The sequence below is a fragment of the Coturnix japonica genome, chromosome 2 (genome assembly GCF_001577835.2).
Source record: "Coturnix japonica isolate 7356 chromosome 2, Coturnix japonica 2.1, whole genome shotgun sequence".
Lineage (NCBI taxonomy): Eukaryota > Metazoa > Chordata > Aves > Galliformes > Phasianidae > Coturnix > Coturnix japonica.
This window is the reverse complement of record NC_029517.1, coordinates 50103873-50130441: the sequence shown is the minus strand read 5'-3', so window position 1 is coordinate 50130441 and position 26569 is coordinate 50103873. Positions and strand designations below refer to the sequence as shown.

The 26569-nt window shown below is 43.3% G+C and overlaps 1 protein-coding gene across 1 annotated transcript; it reads left to right on the top strand.

Annotated features, from left to right (window-relative positions):
- The first annotated feature begins 1489 nt into the window (after positions 1 to 1489).
- LOC107309484 (PHD finger protein 7-like) lies at positions 1490 to 4609 on the top strand. Its single transcript, XM_032442583.1, has 9 exons — positions 1490 to 1719; positions 2047 to 2138; positions 2234 to 2335; positions 2512 to 2636; positions 2824 to 2986; positions 3083 to 3189; positions 3413 to 3526; positions 3652 to 3770; positions 3903 to 4609. The coding sequence occupies exons 1-9, from the start codon at positions 1668 to 1670 to the stop codon at positions 4607 to 4609; spliced, it is 1581 nt and encodes a 526-aa protein (XP_032298474.1). The 5' UTR covers positions 1490 to 1667.
- The last annotated feature ends 21960 nt before the right edge of the window (positions 4610 to 26569 follow it).

Below are 26569 nucleotides of genomic sequence, written 5' to 3'. Positions count from 1 at the left end.
CTAAAAAATGATCAAAATAGGCAATTCCCAGCAATCTTAACTTACTGGGAAGAAAAAGAGAATATGGTCTTTAATCCTTTAACGACATACAGTTATGTTACCTGTGCAGCACCTATAGAGGCAAGGTCTACGTTTGCTTGTATTACACAGATTTCCATGGAACACGGTTGACCAGATCTTTCAGCATCCCAAAAACGAGTCATTGCACAACAGCACGTGGTCCAGGGACAACCAGGAATGGTGTTTGGCTTCTGCCTCTGTAAACGCGAGGGCGCTCAGTGNTATGGTCTTTAATCCTTTAACGACATACAGTTATGTTACCTGTGCAGCACCTATAGAGGCAAGGTCTACGTTTGCTTGTATTACACAGATTTCCATGGAACACGGTTGACCAGATCTTTCAGCATCCCAAAAACGAGTCATTGCACAGAGGCGCTGTTCCACTGGACAACAGTAAAGGGAATAACTGAGTCCAGCAGCTGCTTTACACAGCACAAGTCTCGGTCAAATCTGTCGTATCTATGTAATGCGTATCTACGCAATACTCACGTGCAGAAAATACCAAACAGAAACATAAAATTAGTAACACAGAACTTTGTATATTCAAAGCTTCAGCCCTAACTTTAACAGGTGCTCTCCACTACTGAAATTCGGTATTCCCGGCAAGGCGTTGGGAGAGAATAAAAGTCTTACAGGAAGGAAGCTCTTCCAACTCTGTCACTGGAAACTCAACACATTTCAAATCAAATAAAATCAAGAGGAGCTCTAGTCATTAAGTGGAACCAAGTAAAAACACATTATTTATAAAATATACCATTCCTTGGGTGAAACAGGTGGTGACTAGTGATGAAAAAAGAGAGTGTGCAAAGTGTCTGAATGGGCCGGGTCTTTTAGCCACTGTCTATTTTTACTAAAAGTCTAAGAAGGATATTTGACCAAATAGCTGTGTCGCAGCAATTAAGACTTTCTGAGGTCTTGCATGCGTATTGCAATGGCAATCAAATACACAACAAGTAGACTTTGCTGCTGTGTGCAGCCATAATCCTTTCAAGCATGCATGTCCACCATTTAAGCCACGCAAGGACCTGCCAAATCCATAATGAGTGAAGAAGAATGGCCTTTGACCACATGTAAAATACATGTCAGAGGTAGGTTACAGAAGAAAAGATATGTTGTTATTTTTTTAATGTGATTTTTATTAAAACATTCTGGATATGTCAGGAGGGTGCGTGAGTCACACAGTTCCTGTAGCAGCACAAACACATTTGGGCCCATCGGAGAAGAAATCAGGGAGAAGCCCAGCCCTTTAGTCTAGACACAGCCGACAGTGTCCTGCTTGGGTTCTGAGGGCCTTCACCTTCACCCCCCGGGCAGCGGCGACTCTGTCACAGTGGGTGGCAGGGAGCGGCCACTGTGACCCAGGCGCCTGCAAACAGAACAACCGTGGCCAAGCTCAGGCCCTGATTCAGTGCGACTTGGTGAGGTGCGGAGAGGGCAGGGACGAAGGGGCTGCCTGAGGCTGACAGTGGGAGGAGGGCTCCCACCCCTCAGAGGACTGAGCTGTAAACTCACCTTCATCCTGCTTCTCCCTCAGAGTTGGCAGAGGTGCGTGCGGAGGAGAAAGCCCAGCGCTGCCGGAGCTGAAACTCTGCAAGTGCTCGCTGACGATGCGCGCCACGTTCTCATGGATTCGGGACGCTCCCCGCTTGTGGGAACCTGGTGAGAGACAAGTATCCCTGTTAGCAGCAACCACGCTGCCAGGCACAGGCCTTATGATGCTCAGCCTGTGGCTAAGCGGGTAGGCAGGTGTGCTCTGGGACTCCCCAGCCACTGCAGGCAGGGCCCCTCTGCTCCTTGGCCTTGGGGGACCCGCTTGGCCTGTGGCTGCCTGCTGGGACCAATGGGCTCTCAATGCTCCGTTTCCCTGCACTGCCTTCAGCCCCATCCCTTATCCAGCAGGGCAGGCACAGTGCAGGCCCCTGGGGACAGCCCTCAGGGACACCTGGCCCTGCACCGTGCTCACTGCTTTTGCTCTCTCCTCTCCAGCATGCATGCTGTGCGGCCAGACCTATGCCGATCCGGACATCTGTGGGCCCAAGCAGCTGGAGTTTGGGATATGTGCTCATGTGTTCTGTATGGTGAGTTCCCCCGGGGCTCCCTCCTTTCGCCTTCCTCCAAGCAATGCTTCCTTCCTTTCTGTCCTCACACCATCCTGCTCTTTTCTCTTGAACAGGCATTTTCCAACGGCCTTTTCCAGCAGGCAAGAATTGTCGACAGAACGGCAGAGGTGACCCCAGAAGACGTCCAACGCGTAATCCAGGAAGCGGAGCACAAGGTGAGGACCTGACTGGAGCAGGCTGGTTTGGGCCAGGAGAGGCTCCTCAAGCTTAGCCTGGTCCTGAGGAAGCCTTCCCGGCCTGCATCCTGTGTCCTGAGCCCTGCCCAGAGGCAGGAGGTCCAGCAGCAAAGGCCCTGAGCTTGCTCCTGATGACGCTGCTCTGCTCCTTCCAGCACTGCTTCATTTGTGGCGAACTGGGGGCCCCCATCACCTGTGCAGAGACGGGCTGTGAACAGAGTTTCCATCTGTCCTGTACCCGGCAGGGTGAATGTGTCACCCAGTACTTTGGAGAGTACAGGTAAGGGCTGCCAGGCCTCACCTGAGCCTACAACCCCTGCTTTCAATACAAGCCAAGAAAGTGAGGAACCTGCTGTGACACCTCTCAGCAGCCTGCAGAGCCAGGGCCAAGGCCCAGGGCTCCTTCCTGTTCTTCTGCCCCACTTGCAGCTCTCCTCACCTTGCTTGTCCCTTCTGTCTTCCCCCAGTTCATTCTGCCAGCAGCACAGCCCTAAGCAGGCTGCGGAGGCGGCTCCAGAGCAGAATACCAACTGCATTATCTGCATGGAGCCAGTGGAGGACAAGAAGTCCTACCTCACCCTGGTGTGCCCAGCCTGCAAGCACGCCTGGTTCCACCGGGCCTGCATCCAGGTAGGAGCCCTCTCCTCAAACAGCGGGCAAGAAGCAGCGGGCTGCCAACAGCACCCGAGCCTGCTCCCACTCCCACTGACTGTGTTTCTGCTACAGGGACAGGCCATCCGTGCAGGCGTCAACTGCTTTCAGTGCCCCCTCTGCAGAGATACGGATGCCTTTCTATCCGACATGCTTGTCATGGGCATCCGAATCCCACTCAGGTTGGTGTTTTTCTTCTGGCTCTTGAGACATGAGGGCACCAGAGCTGCACCTGCCCAGGGAGTGCTCACGCAGGCAAAGCCCTAGGCTGCCCATGAACCCTGGCTGCCCTCAGTCTTACAGAGAAGCTGGAAATGGGATTGGGGTAGAAGAACAGTGCTGCTCTGGGTCAGCCTTAGTCCAGGGGCAGTGGGAGCTCATCACGTATTCTCCATTCTCTGGCAGCGGGCCAACGTGGGAGGATGACAACGCATACGCATCGCTGGGATTGAGACACGAGCGCTGCGATGCCAGTGATTGCCTTTACCCACTAGGCAGGGAGCAGGCAGAGGGAGAGGGGTGAGTTACCTCAGCAGCCCTCTGGGGCTACACATGGGATCTCAGCCTCACCACAGGCTATCGGAACGAGCATCCTTGGCTCAGCTGCCTTTGTCCTCACAGACACAACCCGTTTGTTTCTCCAGGCCCTGGGAGCTGCTCCTGTGCAGCTCTTGTGCTGCGGAAGGCACTCACCGGCGCTGCTCCTACCTGAGCAATGACGCAGATGCTTGGGAGTGCAAAGCCTGTGCTGGTGTGGGCACCGGTAAGAAGCAAATAGCCAGGCGGGGGGCAGGCAAGGCCTGACAGTGGGTGCATGGGGCAGCCTGGCCAGAGACTCTCTGGCCACAACAGGGCAAGAGGTCCATCCTGCTGACTTTCCTGCCTCTGCTTACAGCCTCCAGTGTAAACTCAGAGGTCACCGGCCCCAGCACTCTCAGCCAGCGTGGACTGCTGCCATCCCACGACTCCACAGTTCCTGAGAGCAGCAGCTCCAGCACTGCCAGCCAGGCAGCAACAGGGCCTGTTCACAGTTCCCAGGTGCCTGAGAGCGGCAGCCAGTCCAGCCAGCCCGGGACAGCCCAAATGGATGAAGACATCCATAATCATCCCCGAGGTTGCCATGGGAGCAGCCATGCTGACAGATGCCCCACAACATCATCCAGGCAGAGGGCATCACGGTCCTCAAGGGCTTCCCTGGCAGTTGGCAGCTGCAGGTCCAGACTGGGTGAGCGGACTCGGACACGAAGCCGCACTCCAATACAATCTCAGGTCCTGGATTCCCACAGCCATCCCCGGAGGCTCTCCCGGAGGAGCCAGGCACCAGCTGCAAGGGCTGAGAGTGGCTCCCAACACTACACCAGAAGGGGAGCACTGCGGCCATCAGGGGATTCCCCAGCGGCTGGTCGCAGAAGACAGACCAGGCAGCAGGCCCAGACACGAAGCCGCTCCCCTGTGGAACGTCGGCCTGCAGAATCCCGGGGCCAGCTCCATAGACACCACAGGAGCCAGTCCAGGCGACGAGGGCAAAGCCGCACCTGGGGACGTCAGGCTGAGAATGCCCACAGCCAACCCCAAAGATGCCACAGAAGTAGGCGAACATGACCAACACATGTTAGCTCTGGTCCTCAGAGGCCAGCACAATAAAAACTGAAGATCTTATACACATTTCTCAGTGAGGTTCTTGTACGCTTTTCACAAGGTGGGATGCCTCCCAGGCACCTATCCCCCCATACCTTCCTTCCCATCCCTGGGTCTAGGCAGTGCTGGGTTCCAGCCCCAGCTCCACTGGGGCTCAGTATCTCCAGTGCCCACAGGTCAAGGCCGTGATAGAAGGGGCAGCTCTGTTCTGGTGGTGCTTCTGGCCTTGGGGCTGTCACTGCATTCATGGCATGAAAGTTGCCTCCCACACCACCCCACCAGCCAGCTGTGGGCTTGGCCAGTGCCTGCCTGTACTCTACTCATGCAGTGGCATTGCTGCAATGGCAGCAGGTCTGAGTGGTGGTTCTGCTTTGGGGATGCTACAGTGTGTCGAGTGCCTGAACCACTAAGTTCTGTACCAAAGTCATTTTTATGCTTCCCATATGAGTCCTTTAGGCCCCTTTCAGCTACTAGAAGTTCGCTATGAGGTCTATCCCGGCTCCGTCTCCAGGCAGAGGAGCCAGTTTATTCTCAGCCTTTTGGCAGAGAGGAGGTGTTGCAGCCTCTGATGATCTTCGTGGCCCTCTTCCAATGTCCTTGTGATGGATGCCCCGGAACTGGGTGCAGTATACCCACAAGAGCGGAGTAGAGGAGCAGAATCCTCTACTACTCTGTTGTTCCTGTATGAACACTACAGCTGATAACACTTCTTGTATATACAATGGCCACCCATCACCTTCTTGATGCAGCTGTCTGCAGAAATATCCCATGGGCCTGAAATATCTTCCATGAGCCAGTGTGTTCTTTTAGCACGTCCAGAACAGGGTGACACCTTCCGTGCACGTGTCAGTCAAAAGGCTTTTCGAGATTTGAAACGTTAGAGCTGCTTTCAATTGAATAAAGGCAGTTTGCCGTTCTAGGTTCCATTCCAAGAATTCTCCTTCTCCTTTATCGGCTTAAGCTCACAAAGGTTTAATGCTCAGTCCGTAACTTGTTATTCTTCATCTACACCATCCTGCTACACCTATCTTAAGAAAGCGTGCCATTCCTGTTTTGAGTTTGGCTCTGTTGGTTGATGCATTGCCTCCTTTCTCTCAGTCCCCAGGTTTTGGTTTCCTTGAGTGATGATACAACATACATACATCACAGGCTGGGATTTCTTCTTTGGTGAAGAAGAATTGTTTTGGGCTGCATATAATACACGTAATGTATCCAGTGTACTCAACCAACAGATTCTTTATGTTTTCATTGAAATACCTTCAAAAGAGAGAGCAACAAAAGATATAATAATAGTGGGAGACAATAACCTGTTCCTTGTGAAACTAATGCATCGGTCTACTTTGATGGAAGTGGTTACTTGTGTCTGTCTATGACGAAGTGATGGCATTGATTGACGAAGGGAAGGCGACCGATGTAATTTACCTGGACTTGAGCAAGGCCTTTAACACGGTTCCCTCACTGAATCCTCATCTCCAATTTGGAGGGATGTGGATTTGATGGGAGAATCACTTGATGGATAAGAAAGTGGTTGAAAGGCTGCAGACAGAGGGTGGTGATCAATGGCTCTATGTCCAGGTGGGGGCCAGTAACAAGTTGCATCCCCCAGGGATCTGTCCTGAGACCGGTTTTCTTTAACATCTCTATCAATGACATCTACGATGGAATGGAGTGCGCTCACAGCAAGTTTGCTGATGACACCAAGCTGAGCGATGTGGTGGACATGGAGGAAGGAAGGGATGCCATTCAGAGGGACCTTGACAGGCTTGAAAGGTGGGCCCGGGTGAACCTAATGAGGTTCTACATGGCAAAGTGCAAAGTTCTCCACTTGGGCTGGAAGAACCCCAGACACCTGTAAAGACTGGGGGGAGCAGTCCTTGAGAGCAGCTCGGCAGAGAAAGACCTGGGGGTCCTGATAGATGAGAAAATTAACATGAGTCAGCAGTGTGCTCTTGCAGTTTGGAAAGCAAATGGGATCCTAGGCTCCATCAGGAGAGGGGTGGCCAGCAGGGATAGGGAGGTGATTGTCCCTCTACTCTGCTCTTGTTGTCTGGAGTACTGTGTCCAGGTATGGAGCTCTCAGTACAAGAAAGACATAGAGCTGTTGGAGAGGGTCCAGAGGAGGGCCATGAGGATGGTCAGGGGGCTGGAGCACCTGTCCTATGAGGACAGGCTGAGGGAGCTGGGCTTGTTCAGCCTGGAGAAAAGAAGACTGCAGGGTGACCTCACTGCAGCCTTTCAGTACCTGAAGGGTACCTATAAACAGGGAGGGAGAAAACTCTTTGAAAGGACTGATAATAGTAGGACAAGGGGAAATGGTTTTAAGTGGAAAAAGGGAAGATTTAGGTTGGATGTTAGGGGTAAGTTCTTTACTAGGAGAGTGGTGAGGTCCTGGAAAAGGCTTCCCAGGAACATTTGGATGCTCTGTCCCTGGAGGTGTTCAAGGCCAGGTTGGATGGGGCCTTGGGCAACCTAATCTAGTAAACATGGAAGATTGGTGGCCCTGCCGGGCAGGGGTGTTGGAGTTTCATGATCCTTGAAGTCCCTTCCAACCCGGGTCATTCTGTGATTCTGTGTGAGTTACTGCATTGACATCTAGATGAACAGGAACAGAGGTGGCTTCCGCTCTATAGTAAAACCACTGAAAAACAATGCTGCTGTGAGAGAAATGGTTTCCTGGGTAGAATTTTTGGCTCTCCTTCTACAGTCTTCTGAAGACTTGCAGTGACGCAGACTTCTAAAGCCGATCACTTAAGCCACACAAAAATGTACTACATCTGCAGCTCATTTCACAGAATTTCTCTTCATAACAAGGTTTGAAAGGGAACTGATTTGAAACAATCTTGTGTAAAGTAGTTGTTAGAACAGCAACTGTGCTTTTAGTAGTCTGACTTCCATGTGCACAGTCAACTTGTAAAACCGTTCTATTGCTTTTTATAATTCTAAATAATGTCTATATGTTTTGTATATGCGTAGCTATTAAAAGCAGTCAAATACATATTTGCATTATAGCAAATGGAGTAATAAAAAAAAAAAAGGCATTTTAATGTGGAAAAATAGTCTACATAAAACAATTATCCTAACTCTAACTAAAGTCCATATTCTCCTCAGATTAGATTCTTTCCCCTTTTGCTCCTTTCCAGTCAAGGAGCAGAAATATGCAGTTTAAAAAATTGGTTTCCTTTGGTTTGTTTGTTATTTTATTCCTAATGCTTCTCATCTGCCATCTCGTAAAGGTCATAGAAATATTAATGTACTTCCAAAGCAAGAGGACCAAAAAGCTCAGCTTTCAGCATAGCTTAGAGTATGGTGATGCAAATTGCAAAAAATCAGTGGCCTGTATCTTCTCACAGAATTATTTAGTAATGAATATAGCAAGTGAAAGAGAAATGTCTGTTGGGTAAACAGTGCACAAAAACAACTTCATGGTAGGAAAATACTGTGATGTAAAAGGCTGTGTTGATCCTAGCCTGAAATCCAGAAAATGACTGAAGAAAATAGGCACTTAGAGAGGAGACAGAAAGCAAAAGCCTGCAATAACTGCAAACTTTGTCTTGTTTCACTGTAGAGGGAAGCATTTTTCATTTAATAAAATGCAATTAAAGAACAGAAAAACATCATAAATATGTAAATATTTATAAACAAAAATTTGTGCTGCTTTAAGGAATTGTTTAAGATAGAGTTTGATGTGCTTGGAGCAGAGGGTAAAGCATTTAAGTGGAGTATTCCCTTCTGCTTGTGGCTAAAAGCCTCTTGCCTGGAGTCTGAGCATCTCTCAGCCTCTGCCATCTTTTTTCTCACTCAGCCAATGCCAGGCTCAGGGACCTTGTCTGAGTTTCCAGTTTCCATGATAAAACAATGGTGCAAAGTATATTTGGAGTGCATGTCCCAGATGCATTTGCTTCCAAAATACTGACACATCCTATTCAGTGAAGCAGGACTCATCCAAGGTCCATGTGCACTTAGAAATCATAGCTGCTGGTTTTGTAGTACGGACTGAGGACACTCCTCTTGTGAATACTGTGACTACTTCATCCTGTATGCTGACAGCAAGAAGTCAAGACTGCACCTCACATTTTCTATGAGATCAACCTGAGGAAATGTGTCTCAGCAAAAGCTGAGAAGGAAAATAAGCACCCATATCATCCCTCATTCGTTATGTTTATTTTCATTATTTTCATTGGAGGCTTCTCAGAGGAACATCAATCAGGCCTAACTGTAGTTGTCAATTGGACCTGACAAGAACATTGTTGCTATTGTGTGCTCATTACTAAGCCTAGAAATGAGGATGTGAACTAATGAACATACTAATTCTAGTAACAATCATATGTAGTGTATTTATTACACATATACATATACAGATCCTTGAAGTCAAAGGCCTTTCCACTGACCAGTGGTTTCATTTGTCTTGGGAGCATCAACTACTCAACAACTGGATAACATCAGAGCGCTGCCAGTGGCATCCCTTTTACCATACCTTAGACTGCAAACTTCAGCAAGTGTCCTCTCTCTGTTGCCATTACAAAGATATTAATCAGGTCCTGTCTTTAAATAAAAGGCTTTGTATGCCTCCCTGTTGTCATTCTGCATGAAACAATTCTGTACATGTAAATGATATGTAAAGTCATTAAGTTTGGATTCCTTCAGCATTTTCATGATTGGACTACAAAATGAAATTTCCAGGACTTTCTAATAAGGAAATAACACACACAAACAGTAAGAAGGAATTCAATGGGACTCTCAACCGATAGCTGCTTGCAGCATTCTGTTGTGTTCATTAGTACCCAAGATATGAAAGAAGTCCGGTCTTAGTAACCAGACAGACCTGAGAATTAGGGCTTTCCAACTTACCTGCATCATGCTCTCAGTTCTCTTTATGTTTATCTCCCCATTACATGCACACAGTTTTAGTATAGTAATGAGCACCTTGCTATGCGAAAAAACCCCAAGAAAATCAAGGAGAAAAAGTGATAGACAAGACCTAAGTGATGTTACTATTATTCCCTATTGAAATTAAAATGGCACTAATTTCTTTCCTTTCAGGCTCCACATGTCTCTCACAATTTCTCCAATGATCTAGTTCCAGCCCTAACCTGAAGAGATGTTAGTGTGAAATTTCACTGAGCTTCCTAGGCTTATTTCCATATTATTATTATTTATTTATTTTTTCTGAAAGCCTTGTGTGGGACAATCAAATAATTTGGAAAAGCAGTCACCCCAATCACAATATTTTCCAGTTAATTAGGAGGTCAGATATCAGTGAAAAAGCATATAATTGTATTATCCACCATCAGTTTGATACAGTAAATACTCTAGTATGTACACTTCTCAAATAATGACTCAGTCAGCAGGCTGTAAATCTGACTAATTTATACTTAAAATAATTAGAGAATAAATGAGAAATGACTGGAATGACTGAAGATATCTTAGAATGCAAACCACATCACAAATACAAATATTAAAAAGTCTTAATTAAAGCCCTGATAAAGATGCCTAAATTTGAAGTAGTCTATTTACTTTGTCAGTAAACTGGATGGGAGCCAGGCAAAAATAAAATGAGCCAAAAAAAATGCAAAATTATCCCCTGACTTCAGTGCTATATAGCTTAGGTTACAGCTTCCAAATGGCCAGGGACTAGGTGAACTGAAGGGGATATATACCTAAAGCAGAAGTCAGATGGGATGTAATTATTCAAATCAAAAACTGAAACTGGTTTCCCCCCACAGCACAGATCAATCTGCACAGCTGCCCATGCATCCTGAAGTTGACTCTTTGGCCTGCTACCTCCTTAGGCACTGAGGCTGCCACCATACTGGTGAATTAAAATGTGTCAGGGACAAGGGTCAAGGAACACCAAAATCCATACTGTTCACTCTAAGAGACTCCAAAACAAGGAGGCCACACATAAGAAAAATCAGCTACTCCTTCCAGTTTCCAGATTTATGTCTGATCTGAGATGTTTTTAGGTGGGTGGAGAGAGATGCTGTAGAGCATGAACCGAAGCTATGCCAGGGACCATGCTAACTGTTAATAATAGTATTGCTGGAGCAGTTGCACAGTTAGGAGTATTCCCTGAGAGTGTTTGGTTATGTAAACACAGAGAAATTTGCTTCTGAGCTTGCACAGAATTAGCTGGCATAGTGAATGCACCAGCCAGAACAAATTCCAGAAGCCAGTAATGATGGTAAAGAAACGGTTGCTCCAATTCAGCCTGTCCCATGGGAGTTAGGATTTCTCCCCTGGATCCTCTCCAACTTGTCCGTATTGACCTCCTTTTTCTCCATGTCCTGCTGAATCCTTTTAGTCAGGACACTAAAGAACAAAAATTAAAGGTGGGAAGGAGGGATGGAAGAAGGAAAAGCCGCTTCCCCAAGTTGTTTCAAATTAGAAATTGTTGAATTATTTTGTCTTAAAGGCTATACTTACCAATAAACAATAAGTTCCTTTTATACAGACATGCATGTGTCAGTATCTATACACACACACACTCATATGTGTGCCTGCATGTGAATCTATGTAGGGATTGTATGTCCTGCTGGCTTGGTTAAAGTTCCTGCACACCAAGTGTCTAAAAGACAGCCCAGCCCAGGCTTTCACCTGCCCCTGCAGCTCCTGCCTTTCTTTACACTTTTCTAAATTAGGGATTCGATTTCCGCTATGAGATGGGAATACCTCAAAATTCTATCCCACATTTTAAGGCACTTACACTTTGTTTTTCGTTTCTTTTTTTTTTTTTTTTTTTTTTTTTTCATTTGGTTGAGAGCGCTCATTATAAGAGAAGTTACTTATATACTCATTTTTTAACTGCCCTGGGAGCCATATGTTACTTTGCAATCCTAAACCTCTATCCCAAGATCCCTCTGTTGCATGGATGCTATTTTTCAGCCCAGGACAAGGTATCTATTGACTTGCAACAACTAACCTGCTTCCATGAGCCGCTTGCTGGCAATGTGCCATGAATTCCCTTTCTATCAGCTATGCCTCACTCTAATCCATCTTTCAAGTGAGCTAATGAAATGCAGTGCTACAGTCCAGAGTTTAAATAAAAGAAAACTACCCCAAGCCTTGAGTAGTGATAGCTGGGAGAAAAACACTAATATGACAGAGATGGTCTCCCATCATATTTGTAAAGCTTTCCCAGGAAGGAAATCCTGTCAACTTTCAAAAGTTCTTCATCTATACAGACATTTCAGTTCGAGCTGTGTTTTTGTGTATAATAAAATTGCTTCTAGTTGGCTGAAAATCATTTTTAGCTCTTATCTCTCTGATCAGTTTACCTCTGCTGTTCTTTAATGGCCTTCACCTCATTATGCAACTAGTCATTAAAAGCTTAGTATCCAGTACAATGGTAGCTTATGTAAAGTGATCTATGAGAGCTTTATATAGGCTTACCAGCCGCAGCCTTAATTTTACTCATTCGTCTTAATTTTTTGTAATCATTTTTTGTAAAGAGGGTATAATGTCAGGCATGCTTCCCTGCTACTGACAGATCCAATCTAGCAGATAATTACCATAAGGAAATTGATGCTTTAGTGTGCAGGGGAGAATTTAATTTACTCAGACATCCTACAGTACAATGCATTCCAAAAGATATGAGGATTTAAGTTTTTAAGAAATTAAATTTCACTATTTAACATGATTACTTATGTTGAACATCATTAACTAGCTTTTTTTTTTTTTTTTAACTATTTGATATAATTACAAGAAAAGTTATTTGGCCTAAAATCCAAAGTTGTCTTTAAATAAGGGTTAAGGCCATGAAGTGTATAAAAAAAAGGAGTTGCGGTTCTTTCTTTCCCCCTCTCAAACACCATCCTTCCAGCAGCATTAAAAAATCTAAGAGATTAACTGAGCCAATACTTGAACTATAGCGCTTTTTCCAATGATGTTTTAATAGATCCTTTGTTATCGGCCTATTCCACTTCCACTCCATTGGTCAGGAAATATTCTTTAGTTCTATTCACAAACACAAATACCTATATAACAATTCAAAAATGATAGAACCGTGAAGGAGTTGCTGAGATCCCAATTAAGCAAGATGATTTAACTCATGCTTAATTTGGAGTGTTTGATAACTTCCAAAACAAAACCCATAGGGTTTAGCATTATATTAACTCAATCTCTATAAAACTGTTTATTTTCCATATGATAAATTTCCTTCTTGCATAGAATGCAACAAGGAAGGCCCAAAATGCTGAGTCTTTTGAAAACCAAACTTTAGAAATGATGCTGGCCAGAACCTTGACTGATACACCAGAAATGCAGTGTGGACAAGAGTCTTTGCCCTACTCCCAAACGGAACAGAGCTAGGCATCCAGGCGGGTCTTAAATATCTCCAGAGAAGGAGACTCCACCACCTCCCTGGAACACCTGGTCACCAGCAGTCTGACAAGCATTTCTAGGTGCTCCACAGAGGGCTTCTCATCAGGTAGAGTTTTCTCTTATTCTTAATTATTTAAATAAAAAGGCATTCAGTAAATAAAGAATTATTTCAGTAAGGAGAGAATAAGTGCAGTTGTTGATGCTTCAGATAATCATCTCTGAAATAGCTTCTGTATTTTCTTAAAAGATCTTTGCCGAACGCACACTTTTCATATCTGCAAAAGAGAAGGTAAGAAACTGTAAATAGGATAAGAGAATTATATGACTCAGTATTATTTCTAAAATAAAGGGTCATGCCATTTTAGTTACATTGATAGTTACACAGATGTTAAATGGAAAGAGTATAATGTCAGCAATGACATCAGCACTCACTCCGAAGAAGTCGTTTTTTAGAACTGCACTTAGAAGAATGCCTCAAAATACAGAAAGAATCTGTTAATAACAGCGGAAGCACAGAGGATGTTAAGCTGTGTTTTTAGGCTGTCTGCACATCACTTGAGTCACCATCTCGCACAGGTCATGGCTTACCTTAGGAGGATGGCTAATGGGGTTGGAGGAAGAAAGTGGAAAGGTCAGTGTCTCTAACAGGAAGCTGCGATACTCTATTAAGGTTATTTCTTATCAAAGGAAGTAGGTCCATGTATACTGGAAGGTATTTTCTCCTCAATTTTGAGTCACCCAGTAGAAGACATTGACTTGTTAGAGTGAGTCCACAAAAATGATCAGAGGAATGGTGTACTTCTCCTATGAAGAAAGACTGAGCAAGTTGGGGTTGTTCAGTATGGAGAAGAGAAGGCTCAGCAGAGATCTCATTGCTGCCTTTGAGTACCTAAAGAACTACTAAAACTTTTTTACAAGACCCATCAGTGACAAGACAAGGGAAACAGTCGTGAATCAAAAGAGAATAGATCAAGATCAGGAACAAGGAAAAAATTCTGCATGATCAGGGTGATGAGGCTCTGGAACAGGTTGCTCAGAGAAACTGTGGATGCCACATACCCTGGAAGCGCTCGGCATCAGGTTGGATGGGGCTGTGAGCAAACTGGTCTAGTGGAACATGTCCCTTGCCCATTACAAGGTGGTTGGAACCACTTGATCCCTCCCAGCACAAACCATTCTATGTTTCTGTGATTTTATCAGCAAAATTCTCTGCAGAATTTCTTTAGGGAAAAAAAAAAAAGAAAGAAAAAAAAAAGATAAGAAAGAAAAAAACAGAAATGCAATAGTTTAAAAAGATTTCTCTTTCTGAATCTTACAAAATGTTCAAGAGCTTGCATAAAAATCTCCTGCTCTAAGAAGAGATCCTGCCTAATAGTTATCTGCCCAAACACTGAGCATGGCTTGTCCATAGTTCAGAAGGGAGCCTTCACAGCTGAGGAACTTAGTGAACAGGGATGATGCATTTATCATCTGTGCAGGCACACCTAGACTTCTGTTGTACAAGTGTTTGCAAACTTGAATAACAAAAAAACAGTTGTAAAGCTTTCAAAATAAGTAGGAGGAAAACTATGAAATTAAATAGGGTCTCAATCAGTAATGATAATTGTAACTTCTGAATCATGTTTCACCTTAGACAGTCTGGACAGGAATTTACCTAGTCTATAACATCCCAGCTCTGTCTTTGCCAAGCACCACCTCCTCTCAGTTCTATGATTCACTCTATCCACTTTGTAAACTTATGTGTAAAATGTCTGTAGGTGCTTATTCATACATAGTCATGCATATTTTAACTATACATTAATACAGATGTATATATGTGGTATAAACAGTATATTTTGTACAATATATACATAAATTCATATAAATGCACACCCATTCGGTTGTTTTCTAAGGCCCGCTCAGAAGTTCGTTACTGTTGAATCTAAATCAGTAGCCTCGTACGTAGGAATATTCTGTTCTTTTAAGAGGACCTTCTCTTACGATTTTTTCATCTGTGCCATCCCAAAAGCTGTGAAAAAAAAATTGTGAGGTTTTTTTTATTCTCTCTCTCTCTCTTCTTTTTTTTTTTTTTTTTTTTTTTTTTTTTTTTTTGACACACAGAAGTTTGTTTTCCTTTTCCCTCATACTCAGAAGACAGTTTGACCACACATTTCCAAATAGTTGTAGCTTCAGATATAGGCCAGGTATGGAAATTTTTAACCTGAATGGTGAGAGTTTAAGAGTGGTTTAGGTGGGTGACTGACAGAGAAGAGTGGGTTAGGGTTGGAAATTATTATGCAACGTTGGCAGACACGTAGGGGGTGCCACTGATGTATAGACTGGGTTTATTAATGTGAATATTTAGCACAATGTGCCATACCCTTTTAGCAGCAAACAAAAATCCGAACTTCAACTGAAAGATCATAGGCTCTCCTCTCCTCTCCTCTCCTCTCCTCTCTCTCTCCCTCTTCCTCTCCTCTCCTCTCCTCTCCTCTCCTCCCTCTCTCCTCTTCCTCCTCTCCTCTCCTCTCCCTCTCTCTTCCTCTCCTCTCCTCTCTCTCTCCTCTCCCTCCTCTCCTTCCTCTCCTCTCCTCTCCTCTCCTCTCCTCTCCTTTCACTTAAAGGGTGAACAGTTCAATGTCCCTTCTTTCAGTAAAAACAGCAAATGCCTTGTCCCCTGAACGTGCCACGGGGCCTGGACAGAGCTAGGATAGGAAAAAAATATTTCTTGTCTTACCACCCAAGGCTTTTGTTCAATTGGCATTCAGAAGACATCAGTGTATCACACACTAAGCAAGTAAACAGCAACTGTTTTGCTATGGTGCAGGTAGAGCACACCCAAAATGGGGGGAAACATAGAATGGAAAATAAGAGATTAGCCCAAGGCTTCTGCTGGGTTTAACAACTTGTGAGCAAAAGCTGTTGTCACAGCTCTGAAGAAAGTGATGCCATGGCCATCTTTCCCCAACAAAGGTTGGACATACTTCAACTGTGAGTGATTGTATTCCAGGATGCTGTCTTGATAGAGCTTTGTGGGGGAGATCTTATCATTGCACACCAGCAGCATCCAGGAGAGAAAGCTGCATTTTGGGTGCAGAATGACTTTAGGGACTCCTTTTGAGGGAGTCTCTGTAAAGTGGTGCCTGGGCCCTGAAAGCTGTAAGAGAGAGCACTTAATGGCCATGAGCAGCCTCACCTGGAGAATCCTATGTGCCTCAGTTTTGGACAGGGAAGGAAAGTTTATTTTTCTGTGTCTTCCTCCCTTTTTTGACCTATGAATCATAGAAAGCGGATGTAATTTTTATTTACTTCAGTCAAATGTTGCCTTTGAGACTTTGGAAAGAAGATAAAATTTGAGAGCCGCCTCAAGGGGACACCTCATTCCCTCATGTCACCTTGTCACTGATTCAGATCGAGGGCACAGCCCAGGGAGAGGACCCAGGAAGCTCCGTGTGGCCTCAACCCCAGCTGCACAGGGCAGGATGCAGTCTAGGGGTGGCAAACAGACAGTGAAGGGCTTTATCTGCCAGTTAAGCACTGCAGACAGCACAGATCTTCGTGCTGTTGGAAGGTACGTGTTTTATATTTGGCATGCAAAAAGATTAAATCAAATGTGGTCCTTTTTCAAAGCAATCAGTCACTGGATCTAATTCTACAATTCATGTTGCACGTGCTTAGTGACACCACATTAGCTGTTTCTTATAATTGTACTAATATTACTCACTGGGAACCATTGCTGCTTTTTCCCATGACATTATCAGCATAGCCAGGCTGGCAAGCCTTTGCACACCACACACAGTTGCGCTAGAAAAACAGAAAACAAAAGGGAAGGAATTTGGCTATGGCAAACATTTGATATGGCCTTCCTCCTCAATTGGTAGTTAAATAAATTCCCTGCTCCAGGAAGAAGCAGTAAAGGAAGATCAAGGTTTGGAGTAGGACAGGAAATGAGCGTGCTAACACTGTGGGAGAGACTGTAACCAAAACTGGGGACCCTGACAACTTTGAGAGAGAGGGAGATGTGGTTGGAAAGTATGACTGGAGGAAGAAGTGGAGATGAGGATAAAAGTGACAGCAGTGAAACAGTAAAGGAAAGGGATGTAGATGTGAATTAAGGATTAGAGCACAAACGTCTCTTCCTCAAAGGAGAGGAGCTCATGTCTGAGCGTATGAACAGGAAGGAAAAGATGGGTGTAGGGGGCATTAGGGGAAATCTTGATTCTACTAAGGTCACAGACAAACTTGCATGGTTTTACTAGTAGATAGTCTTAGATTTTCAGGAAAAAAAAAAAAAAGGAAGATACATAGAAATGTATGTACATGCTACTGTCAAAGCCACTGGTAACCAATGAGTGAGGAACTGACTGAAAATCACACACACATTATCTAGAGAAAACTACTGAGAACTTGAAAATAAAAGTAAAAAATCAGCTCACTAAGCTGCCTAAAACTTTATGGAGCTAGACAAAGAAAGAGGTCTGGGGGTTTGGGTTTTTTTCGACATAGGATATTAGCCTCAGGAAGTAGAGGAAAGGAATATCATACATCTGGGAACTACAAGGGGAAATGGCTATACTTCTGTCACAGTAGCCATCATTCTGTAACACTTGCAGCAGTAAACTGTGTACCTGTGTTTTGAACTCCATCAGTCAAAGCTAAGACTATTTATGACTAATAGTCTTTTGTTCCAGGCATGCGCTGTACGTAGGAGCTGGAAAAAGAATTGCTCAAATAAGCTATATGACTAATACTTTGATGTAATATAGTCTTCATTGTTGTGGCCTAGAATCTTATCTCTTCCTCATACAAAGAGATGACTTATAATAATGAAAAACACAGTTCCTCAAGAGAGGTCTGTCCTTATTTAGCATTCATATATCCAGTTAAATATTCTCATTTATTTGAGATAGGATTTGATTTAATTGCAATTAACTTGTGGTCAACAAGTAGAAAGGCTGGTGCTGTTTTCATTGGGCTTGGAACAGACCCATTCGCTGGCAGGCAGATCAGGTACCAGAACCATGAACTTCACTGAAATCAGGGCCAAAGGTATACTGTCATGCTATGGCACCAATTGATAAAGAAGATAGTTCAACTAGTTTCTCACCAAAGGCACACAATTCAAGCAGTGAAATCACTGAAATAGTCATTCTGTTAAAAGTCATGAAAATAAGTGCAGTTGTTTGACAGTGGGAGGTGAAAAAGGAATCAGATGATTGATAGCCAGATAGTAAATAACAGATAGAAAACTGCTTGGGACAGTCCTACCAAGGAATACTCAGTTATTTTTTAAAGTTAATGCATCTTCAGAAATAAATAAGGGAAAAGATTAAAATGCACTAACATTCTCCTTGCTCTCTGTTATCTCGCTGCTTCCCTTCAGAACAAGCATTCACTCACATTTATATTCACTTTCTTCCTCTTCTGTAGGAAATTTTATCTACCCATGATCTTAATTACTTTTATTTTCAAAGAAATGTCCTGCAAATGAAGATGTAAAATTGAATTGTCAGTTTACAGATATCTTTAAAAAAATAAAACCAGAAAGGTTTCTTTGTATGAACTCAAGTAGATGTCTTAGAGCCTGACAAGAAAAAATCTAGTCAATAAATGTACATTGAGTAGCCACTGAGTCATTTTTCTTTAACCCAGAGTCCACTAAAAATGGGGCATGTAATTAAGACAGGTTTATATGCAAACGGACCAAGAAGGAACTGATTGTTATCATTAAGGAACTATAATCTGAGAATTGGGTTCAAGTCCTCAAGAAGAGAAAACTTCGCTGTTCTGGCAGAGTTCTGTAAGCATTCAGTTAGCAAGAACATTGCTTACTTTCTGTAGAGAAGCTCTGTTTAGGTCCCTGATTCAGAACTAGTCAGAGTATACTGGAATTCCAGACAGAATTTCCTTGTAGCAAAAATGCATTATGCTCTCCTAGCCTGGGGTCATATCTGCACTCTCTTCCTTGGTGATTTTTCCAATCCCTTGGCAGATGCTGCTTTGTGTGGAGTCCTGTGCAAGAGCACCTGATTTCTCTGCTTGTATTTTGTAAAGATTTGAGGTGAGCAAGTCAGAGCAGTAAACACTGCTAGACTGCAATGTAAGCCTTTGTTCTGTAACTCAGTCCTTTCATCTGTGTGTCTTGATTCTCCATCTACTGATGGAAGTACTTCCTGGTATTGAATAATTTTTTAGAGAAACTTATTACTTCCTGAGGTTTTATGAACTGAAACTAGGCTACAGGTGTTGGATAAATGTCCTAGATGGTGACTCATTCCAGTTGGGTACACAGTGAGGACTAGTGTGCAGCTTTAAAGATCAGTCATTTGTATCCAGTAATTAATATCTCTAGTTTCAAGATTACTGACACGAGCACATCTGTGTTCATTCCAGAGCAAAGAGAATCAAAGCAATATAAGAGAGAAAAAAGATATGTATATTTAGTGATACTCATTTCTCTTAATTTGACTATGACAAAATTACACATTTATGCAAAGCACAAATATCCATGGCCACCCAGCTTCACTTCTGACCTAAACTGGCTGGGCTTCCCATGAAGTTGCTTTGAAAAGCACCTTGCCTTCACTTATATCTATTCTTGCATTCTTGATCAAGCTGGTTTGCATTTTTCTGTACAAGAGCACCAAGACTGAACTCTTTATATCAGAGAATCCCTAAGTTGCAGTGAATCCAGTAAAGTAGCTGTGCTGTGCTGACTGCCCTGGGAAAGCAGGGCCATGGGTGGAGAAGTGCTGTATGAAGAAGATTCCTCCCTGCTAGGAAAATCAGTTGAGCCAAGTGCAAGCTGAATGGACGCTGTTTAGTCTTGAGAAAAGAAGGCTGAGAGGGGATTTGATCCAGGCTTATAAATACGTGAGGTGTGGGGGCCATAGTGTCGAGGCTGGTCTCTTTTCAGTAGTGCATGGGGACAAGACTAGGGGTAATGGGATGAAACTTCAGCATAGGAAGTTCCGCACGAATGTGAGGAAGAACTTCTTTACGGTAAGGGTGACAGAGCACTGGAACAGGCTGCCCATGGAGGTGGTGGAGTCTCCTTCTCTGGAGATTTTCAAGACCCGCCTGGACGCCTACCTGTGTGACGGTGGTGTAGAGAACCTGTTTTGGCAGGGGGTTGGACTCAATGATCTCTAGAGGTCCCTTCCATCCCCTACAGTTCTGTGATTCTGTGATAAATGTTTATCAAAAACATAAATAGAAATGAACAAAGAAGTAGCTTCACATCTTGGCACTGAGAGTACTTCATCTAGCAGATTCAAATCATGTGATCAAGCTTTATTCCTTGATTAGCTTTACATTTCATCCCTTTTCTCGTTGCTCTGTTTATATGATAGAAGGATACTATCAGAGACAGGAGCTCTGTTTCTGATACTGATCTACTTCTACAGAGCAGCTGTAGGTTGCTCTGAAAGTAGCATCTCATATATATTTCCATGGAAACTATAACTGAAACAAAGAGCACAATAACACTATTTGATAGAGAGACTTCTCAGCAATGAAACACTATTCTTCAGAGCAGACGCCACCATTAGCTATGCATTTTTGTCAGCAATGAGCAGGATCCTGCATGTCATATTTGCAACAACCTACACCAGTGGATGTGACCCATTGTTGCTATTGCCTCTGCAGAAACGCACCACCCCCCACCTCACTGTGCTCACATCCACTGTTTGGTCTCCATCAACATTCATCAAGTGTCAGTGAATGTCAGTAGGTGTCATTTTTTCTGCACTGAGGAATTCAATGATGCAGTTTTGCTCCATATGCACTCCTAAGTCAGACGCCATTCTTTCAGTCTGCCCCTCTGCTGCCATCTGTCACATGGCAACAAAATTCCTGTTTTTAGCTCTCTCACTAAACAAAATTGCCACATGTGGGAAGACATACTCTAAAATAGATGTTATTGTGCTGTGCACCACCAAATTCAAGAATACCTGTATAACAAATGGTTCTTAGGGAAGTGATGATCCTTATCAATGCAGTGGAGGAAATTAATATATTCTTTACTCAAAATACTCCCTGAAAGTCAAGTGTGACAATCAATTATATATTTATTCCTAAAAAAGGTATCTACAAAATGTAGGTGTTCCCCTTATATCAGCTTATATCCTGTTGATAGCTAAAATAACACCAGGCCCATTTATTAGTTTCCAGTGGTTAAACTAAAAATTTTTGGTCTCATAAAAGGTACTACAAATACAATCTGAATTGTAACTTTGCTCTTCAGTGGTACACAGTGTTTAGATGGTTGAGAATGCTGTTTCCCAGCATTGGGAGATGTCACATTTGGCAATCGTTTACTCCAGTTTCCTTTGAGGATATGAAGGAAAAGTTTTACTAAAGTAATTCCTAAGTAAAAACAGGCAACAAAATGATTAATACAAAGGCTCTGGATTACAGAATGAACAAGTTTTATTGTACCTGAATAGAGGATGGGGTGATTGCATGTTTTTACCTCTATAGGGAAATAAACGTTTGTTCTTTCCACACACACGAAGATGGTGGGAAAATTACATGGGATTGATTTCAAGAGTTTGGAAATGAGCCCTGGTGTTGAGAATGACTTCACAGCCCGAACTCTGGATACATTTGGCAGTGTAGCCTTAAGAACCTCTTACTCCCAGCAAAGACTCTTCTGCCAGTGGTTTCAGCACAAAGGGGGTTTGGCTTGGAAAGGACAAGTTGTGATATAATGAAGTCCCACTATGGAGTGGAAAAAAGTGGATTTGTTTTCATCTGGAACTGGATAGTTTGTAGGAAAAGAAGTAAAAACAGTCTGTGCAATTATTTCTCTTGATTCCTCTGTAGAGCTACGCAAAACAATTGTAAAATGCAGGTTTAGCCAATGTAAGATTAACACACTGCTACAACTTCATCTTTTTTCCAGTACCTACCCTATCTGTAGAGATTTTATAGTTGGTCTTTTGGACTTTTCAGCCTCCTTAAGGACATGCGGATTCTGAGACTGTGCTCTTACACCACCTCAGGCAGCATGCAAACCATCGGTGGTTTTCAGTTAAACTTGATGTGATGCAGGGACCACAGTTCAGCTGTGTTCCTACAAGCCTTTCTGAAGAATCCATGCTTGTGCAGAGAAAAGAGCTCCAGATTAATGCTTGAAATGAAAACAGAGGGAAATGGGCCATTATGTTGCCTAACAGTAGCAGGAGTGACGGAGGTGTGCAGGAGAATCTAGGTGGCATACAGTGGCGCTGGGGTTTTTAAGAGTGGAGTGTTTGTAGAACAGGATATTTAATTCCAGAAACGATGCTTCACTCTCAAGGAAACTGTTGAAATGTTTTTAAAAAATCCAAACTAAGCCTCTTGTTTCTTTTTCATGCTTTCGTTTCTGCATGACCTTTCTCTGCCCACTTGTCTTAGCCATGCCTATGACAACATGGAGTTAGCAGCTTGGGTGGGCTGTATGGTTCCTTCAGGAAGATTTTAACCACTCTAACCATTGGAAAAATAAATTAGAATTCTCATGTGTAGATGCAGTGAACTGAAACTGTTACATGCTGATCTCAGAATAAGGCATGAGACCACAAAACCCATTTTTTAAGTCTCAAAGTAATAGCCTCACTGCTGAAGCAAACAGAAAATGTGTTGGCTGTGCAGATAAGAGAACTTTAGAGTACCTATGAAATTGTGACTAAGCACGCTAAGGCTACTACTGTTTTACAAGAAGGTGCTGACTCATTTACTAATTGCATGTCAATGGCAAAGCAGCCAAAAAGCGTCACTCTCTTCCTCCAGAAAGATTTAGACATTACTATTGGTCGTTACCATGAGCAAAGAAGGGTCACAAATATTTGTGAGGAATACAAATGATTCTATGCTCTCCAACACTGGTTGACCTATTGGGAATTATGGGCAGCTTTCAGTAATAAAACTGATCATTGGTAACAAGAGAGGTGCTAGAAAAAAAAAAAACTTGTTTGATTCTGGATGCTTCCTTTTTTGCTGGGCAGTGAGAATAGTCTTTGTTTGAAGGAGAATGATCTGATCAGACTTTGCATGTCATCCTGATGAGCCATTAGAGACAAGGAAAGGAAGCAGTCAGACAGATTTGAGTTATTCTTCCTGCTGTTTCATGATTATTTTTTTTAAGGCGAACCAACTGGTTAGAACCAGCTTTTCTTCTTCTTCATGGCAGCAAAAAGATAATGTGTGTCCCTGCAGAGATCTACTGAACTCAGTAAATGTCTATTCTGATGCATTTGTTAAGGTTTTTATGTGAGATTAATGCTTTTCCATCAAAAATAACTTGCCAACCTAGAGTTATTTTCTTTAGATTTCCTAACAGTGCATGCACTAAAAAGCAGGAAAATGCAAATTAAGCTGTGATTGGTACTCAGACAGTCAGTCCCAGCTGATGTATTATTCAGCATTGTGCTTTGTTTCTTCTATTCCGGACAAGTGATGCTTCATTTCCAACATATGGCCACCCATCCCTCCAGATACTTCCACACAGCCCCAGGTTGACTCCAGCTTCAATAATATTAGATGTCGTATGGAAACATGGGCTGATCCTGTGTGAGCACAGTGTACCTAGGGAAGTCAGTAGAATGGATGCCAAAGAAGCACTGGACAGAGATGGTGGCTAAACATTTCTGGGTATGCCCTGTTTGTAGGGGCACTTTTTAAAAACCAACATTGTGTCCATTTGAGACATCTGCTATTCAGTTTATGTGCAAGAATGTCACCCCATCTGGCTCTAAAAATGTCTTGGAAATGATGAGCTTGCTTTTGCAGAACTCATTTGGGCAAAAGCACTGTGAGGACCTGAAAGCAAAGTCATGGGTTAGACTAGTATAGTATCGATACAACCTTCTCAGAACTCTCACGATAGGAACAGGTGCTGCTGCTGCCCTTTGCTATAGGTTAAAAAATATTTACATCAAAACCACTTTTATTTCTTGGAAATTAAACCAAGGCGGGGCAGGTATGGAAACCACGAGCAATGACAATTTGCAAGTACTGCTCTCGTTCTTCCTCTAGGCCACTGTCTGTGCCTTATAGGTAGAAAACTGTCTCCTCAGCAGACTTGGCAGCGGACTCAAAGCACTTATTTTTCATCTTATTGAGAGGGGCCCAAACCTGAGTTTCCCATTTCCTAGCTGAGCATTTCATTCAATTTGTGCAAAAGGATCTTACTACTGCCATTCGTTGTTTTTTTCTCTAGGCCTCACTATACTGCTGACTGAGAAGGAAAGCTAAGCAAGTATCAGGATGGAGGTTTCCTTAGCTATCTGAATAGTAATGCCATGGCTGGAGATGCTGGATTTTTCTGGAATAAACAGAAAGACTCATAGGGTTTGGCAGCTGCTGAGTGGATTGGATACCACTGGCATGTAAATGCAGGATTCACTTGAGCCTCTGGTGAGTTCACAGCTTTTCTAGAATGCCCTGCCAAAGTGGCTCAAGTCTAATCAATGAGAGATGGGACTCTTTTTATGCTTATTGCTTACTGTTCCCTGAAGGGTCAATTAGCATATAGCAATAATAATTGCTTGGTCTGCTTTCTGTACTTTTTGCTGATTAAGCCTGACAAATAGGGAAACTAAGGCAACAGGCAGATATTTGCCCATATTCACACATCTAGTGAGGCTTAACACTATAGGCAGCTCTGCTTTGTCTGTTGACTTTTCTTTCCACAGACCCCAAAGTCTGGCTTTGGAACCCAACAATTAAATCCAAATTGCCTCTATCACACATTCCTGAGGACATGTAGTATCTAAAAACGAGGAGAAAAAAACACTTTCTATTGAAACTGGATGGAACTTGAAGATCAAATGCATTGCTGCAGGGATTTTATCCAGAACTAAATAAATTTGTAAACAAATAAAGGCATGTACTTCCCCCTGTGTATGTCTGTGCTACATAATTGTAGTTGTATAACTGCATGGAAGGAATTACTCAGCCACAGAATATAACATATAACCAACTAATCCACTGTTGGAGGTACATAAGCAGGGGACAGTCTCTTGTCAGAAGTATTTTATGCTCAGCTATTTGCTAAGTCTCAGGTGGTTTGTGCGATTTTGGTTTTCATGGAGTTTGTTAATAGGCAAGACAATAGGAAATCGTTGCCTGCCTCCAAGTGCTCAGAAGAGCAGCAGAAGCATCAGCTCAGTATTAAATGCATAGCATACCAGTTTATTTTATTCAGAGGAGGTGGGGAAAACAAAGATCTATGTGGGCATAGTGTCTTCTTTCCATGACTTAATTTGAGAAAACATAGCGAGCACTGTTTTTTGGATCTGACCCGTATAGAACTGTTTGAGTGTATGGCAGTAACAGAGCTTATGCCATCGTGCCCTTGACCTTATCTTTCTATGGCAAATTTACTCTTTCTTTGCCCACCATGTAATGTTTCAGTGTAATCTCTTAAAACACGTGAGTTCTGCAGTGGTTATAGCAGTGCTTTTATTTCTACTGGTTGTCGGGAGCTGCTCTAAACAGCAGCCAATGCCTAAAACTCTCATCTGTGCTTTGAAAGCAGTTAGTTACAGCCCTGTGGCTTCTGAACATTGTTTTTACCATATAAAAAGCTAAAACCACTGTGCAATTTCTTCTCTAGTGATCTGCTACCTAGCTTTTTGATTCTCTCTGCCTTTGAAAAGCTTCAGCCTATGCTTCCTTCTTGCATTGCTTCCTACCTAGTACATATTTTCCTCATGTCTTGTAGAACTGGACCCAGTGCAGAAAGCAGTGAAGCTGCAGTAAGTTCTGGAGAAACTTCTACCAGCACCCTGCTGCAGAAGGCCCCCATAGAAAGAGACATTCATTCTTTGGGGAGAATCTGCAGGTGTTTGTGGCTCCCTTGTGCTATGCCTGCAGTGTCAGGGGGTGTTGCTGGATGGGCTATCCAACCAGATTTTGTCTTGCTGGAGGAAGATCTGATTGAAGAATAATGTGTTGATAATTCAGAACTTACCTTGCTCCATTGAACTCATTTGGCTGTTGCCTTGCTGTTGAGTTTTGCTTTCCCTACTGTTTCGCACAGTCTTTAAGTGACACTTACGCAGGCAAAAATGAAGTGTAGCTCACAAATAGTTTCCAGGGTAAGAGTAATGGGGGGGGTTTGTTTCCTGGAGATTAGTTTATAGTCAGTATGACTCAACCTTGATAAGATCAGCTTATAACACGATAGCTGATCATGATTTCTGAAAAAAAAAAAAAAAAAAAAAAAAAAAAAAAAGAGTGCAATTTTATGCCTTGCATTTTTCTTAGAGAATCCAGACCACTGTTACTGTCAGCGGTTGACACTTTTAAGAATGAATATTCAGCATCTGTGTATTGCTTAGTGTTTGTCGCACAGGTCGCTGAGGGGATATGGTTCATGTGCTGATATTAGTCGTGCATCTGCACTTCTGGGAATGCCTGCCCCCACCTTCTGGTCTGACGGTCCCTGGGTGACTTTTGTCTTCCAACTCAAGAAAGTGAGCTATGCTCAGATATGAGGCTGTAATCCCCAGCCACCTTGGGTCCTCCTGAAACACAGGCTAGGGCTCCTTCTTCCTCAGTGGCACCTCCCAGAAGTCCCTCTGTATGAAGCAGGGGGGTGAAGTTCTGCGTGTAATGCTGAGAGAAGGAATCTTAGCC

Bases quoted from the DNA above. Each gene is read 5' to 3' on its own strand.
- LOC107309484 (XM_032442583.1), top strand. From the start codon at position 1,668: ATGCGCGCCACGTTCTCATGGATTCGGGACGCTCCCCGCTTGTGGGAA. The intron at 1,720-2,046 runs GTGAGAGACAAG...TCTCCTCTCCAG, and splicing joins TCCCCGCTTGTGGGAACCTG to CATGCATGCTGTGCGGCCAG. The intron at 3,190-3,412 runs GTTGGTGTTTTT...ATTCTCTGGCAG, and splicing joins GGCATCCGAATCCCACTCAG to CGGGCCAACGTGGGAGGATG.